Genomic DNA, 3,403 nt, shown 5'->3' with positions numbered 1-3,403 from the left:
TCAAGGTATGAGTACTTTAGGTAGGGGCGGTAGTGGCTTCAATTCTAGCTTTTGGCCTTGACTTGACACTTGAACTTCCAGAGGATCCGGATGGGGTAATGTGTTCACTTCACTTGGGTCTTCACTTACTTCTTCAATCATATGCTTCTCATCTAACTTTTCATAATACATTTCGGCCACAATGTTGTCAATTAGGTCACACCGGAATATGGAATGGTTCTCCGGTGGGTGCTTCATGGCTTCTTCTAAGCTAAAACTCACGACTCTCCCATCTATCTCAAACGGGTAGGTTCCCGAGTGGGCATCCAACTTGAATCTAGAGGTCCTCAAAAATGGCTTCCCAAGTAGGATAGATGATGTCCTGTTGGCTCCACTTGATGGCATCCCAGGGACGTAAAAATCGATTGGAAACACCAACCCTTTTATGTTCACCAATACGTCTTTCGCCACACCTATCACTGTTATTATGCTCTTATCCGCTAAGACAAACCTAGCCGCCGATCGCCTCAACGGTGGTAGCTTTAATAAACGATAAATGGAAAGAGGCATAATACTAACACATGCACCGAGATCACACATACAATCAAGGAATTGAACTCCATCTATGGTACAAGTAACCATGCATGGGCCCAAATCATCACACTTCTCGGACAATGCCCCCATCAAAGCCGAAATATAACTCCCCAATGGAATAGTTTCTAACTCATGGATTCTATCTTTGTTCATACATAAATCCTTGAGAAATTTTTCATACTTAGGTACTTGATGGATAGCATCAAAGAGAGGAATAGTTACCTCAACTTTCTTGAACATCTCCACCATTTTGGGGTCAAGTTCTATGTGCTTCCTAGCTTTCATTGTTAATGTTGGAAATGGGGTTGGTTGAGCAATTGCTTCTTCCAAAGCCTTCTCATCTTTGGAGACTTCATTTGTTGGTTGGGAGATTTCATCTTCAACTACCACTTGTGCCTCTTCTTCCTCTTCAACTTCTTCTATCTCAATTCCCTCCTTATCTTGAGTTACTATTATAGGGCTTGGTTCCTTTTTCTTTCTTTCTTGCAATTGTGTTCCGGATCTCAAGGTAATAGCATTGATGCCACCCTTGGGATTGGATAGAGGTTGTGAAGGAATAGCACTAAAACTTGAGGCTTGAAGAATGGAAGTGGAAGGTGGTTCCATGCGTGCAAGAAGAGCTTGTAGAGTAAATGTGAGACCGGTAAGACCAGAGGCAAGTGTAGTTTGAAGTTCTTTTTGGCCTTAGAGAATGGTCTGGAGTGCATCATCTTGATTGGGAGTAGTGGAAGGGTATGTGATTTGAGGGGCTTGTAGTTGATTGGGTTGAGGTGGTTGTCTTTAGTGTGGTGGTTGGTAGGTTTGGTAATTTCTTCGTTAGTTTTGTTGAGGGTATGGTTGATTTTGTGAGTATCGATTTTGTGAGTTTTTGTTGTTCCATCTTTGGTTACCTCCGTTATCCCTTCCTTCTTGTTGGTAATTGTCCCTCCATTGGTTGGAATTGTCTCTCCAACCTTGATTGTAATTGCTACCCCCTTGGCTGAAATTGCCTCCTTGGTGAGGATACCCTTGGTTGAAATTACCGCCTTGTTGGTAGTATCCTTGATTCGGGCGGTCATAGAATTTGTGAGTAGCCGCCAAGGTGTTATCTTCTTGAAGGCTTGGACATTCGTCTGTATAGTGGGAATAGCAAGAACAAATACCACACACTTTTTGGGAGACTGATTGTTGACTATGTTGTTGAGGGGGTGGTGGAGGTTGAGGTTGTTATTGAGGTTGTTGTTGATCAAGTTGAAGTTGCTTTAGAATGTTTGTCATCTCACCCAAGGATTTGGCAAGAGCGGTGGTCTCACTACTAGTGGAGACTTCATTTACAGTCTTTGGGCAATTGATTCTCCGTCTACCATGTTGAGTGGACTCGGCCAAGTCGCTAATGAGTTGCCAAGCCTCCTCCGCCGTCCTATACTTAGACAAGGAACCATTGCTAGATGCATCCAATAAATTCTTGTCTTGTTCTCTCATTCCTTGGCATATATAGCTAAGCAATACTTGAGTGTCAAGCATGTGGTTGGGACATGAGTCAAGGAGCTTGCGAAACTTCTCCCAATACTCGTATAGAGTCTCCGTTTTGCCTTGTACAATCATAGAGATCTCTTTTCTTAGCTTGTCTGTCATTTCTACGGGCAAGAATTTATCTAGGAATACTCTTCTAAGCAAGTCCTAAATCGTAGCAACATCACTAGGCAAAGTGTAAAACCATTCTTTTGCTCTTCCCTCTAGAGAGAATAGGAAGGCGAACAACCATATAGCAACTTCATCGGATCCTTCCCGCCTAGTTGTTGAGCACACATGATGAAAGTCCTTGAGGTGTCTAATAGGATCTTGTGTGGGAAGTCCATGAAACTTAGGTAGGAGATGAATTAATGTGGTATTGAGTTCAAAATTCGCATTCAAGTTTGGATGAAGCAACTGGAGAGGTTGAAAAATAAAGTCTGGTGCACCCGGTTCCTTGAGAGTAACCCTCCTTGGAGCGGCCATAATGTCGGCACTTAGATCAATAGAAGAAGTATTAGTAGTATCAAAGGAAGAATAGCTAGTGCCTTCTTCGAATGACGGTTCGGAGTCCACTTCGGATGTGGTTGGTGAATTGGTAAAAACCTTTTCACCCTCCTCAAAGGCTAACCGCCTCCGAGATTGCCTTATGTGAAGCAAAGTTCTTTCGATTTTCGGATCAAATGGTGCTAAGCTCAGATTCGGTAGTGAACGCGTCATACAAAGAAGGTAATATGAAGCTCATGACAACAAATGGAATTAAGCAAATATCAATCCTAACTAACAATCAAACAAACAAATAATCAAGAGAAATTGCAAGTATGTACATATACACATATTCATCCTAAACAATAACATGGCACACATAAGCAAATCCCCGGCAACGGCGGCATTTTGATGAACGTTATTTTTGTATTGGTATAGAAATGGAAATGAGTCCAATTGTGAGTATAGTCTAACCAACACGCAAATTCTGCATCAAACAATTCTACAATCTATAATCAAGAGTATGAGTCCCGAGTTGTCCTCCCTAGGAATTGCCTTAGAATGCATATTATTGATTAGGACATCTTTTGTGATATTTGAGAAGTGGTATGAGAATGTAAGCTAACAAAAAGTGGACAACAATTACACAAGATAAAAGCCTTGGCCATGGGTGAGTATTGAAAGTTCCATCATTATAGTTTCCTTAAATTGTGATAGCAATTGAGTGTTGCTTCACTTAGTTAACCCTTAATAATGGAGGAAAGTCAAGTGAAAGTAACTAACTCGAGTTACAAGTCTTAACCTAAGCCTTGGGAAGTCTAGCTTTAGTGCACTCCAAGCCAATTAGCGATTC

General features: G+C 41.6%; 1 protein-coding gene across 1 annotated transcript; it reads right to left on the bottom strand.

Annotated features, from left to right (window-relative positions):
- LOC107491897 (uncharacterized) lies at positions 1-1,179 on the bottom strand. Its single transcript, XM_016112820.1, has one exon. The coding sequence runs from the start codon at positions 1,177-1,179 to the stop codon at positions 1-3; it is 1,179 nt and encodes a 392-aa protein (XP_015968306.1).
- Between the last annotated feature and the right edge of the window lie 2,224 nt (positions 1,180-3,403).

The sequence above is a fragment of the Arachis duranensis genome, chromosome 1, assembly GCF_000817695.3.
Source record: "Arachis duranensis cultivar V14167 chromosome 1, aradu.V14167.gnm2.J7QH, whole genome shotgun sequence".
Lineage (NCBI taxonomy): Eukaryota > Viridiplantae > Streptophyta > Magnoliopsida > Fabales > Fabaceae > Arachis > Arachis duranensis.
The sequence above is the reverse complement of the archived record's forward strand: the minus strand, read 5'-3'. Positions and strand labels throughout refer to the sequence as shown.

Bases quoted from the DNA above. Each gene is read 5' to 3' on its own strand.
- LOC107491897 (XM_016112820.1), bottom strand. From the start codon at position 1,179: ATGGAACCACCTTCCACTTCCATTCTTCAAGCCTCAAGTTTTAGTGCT.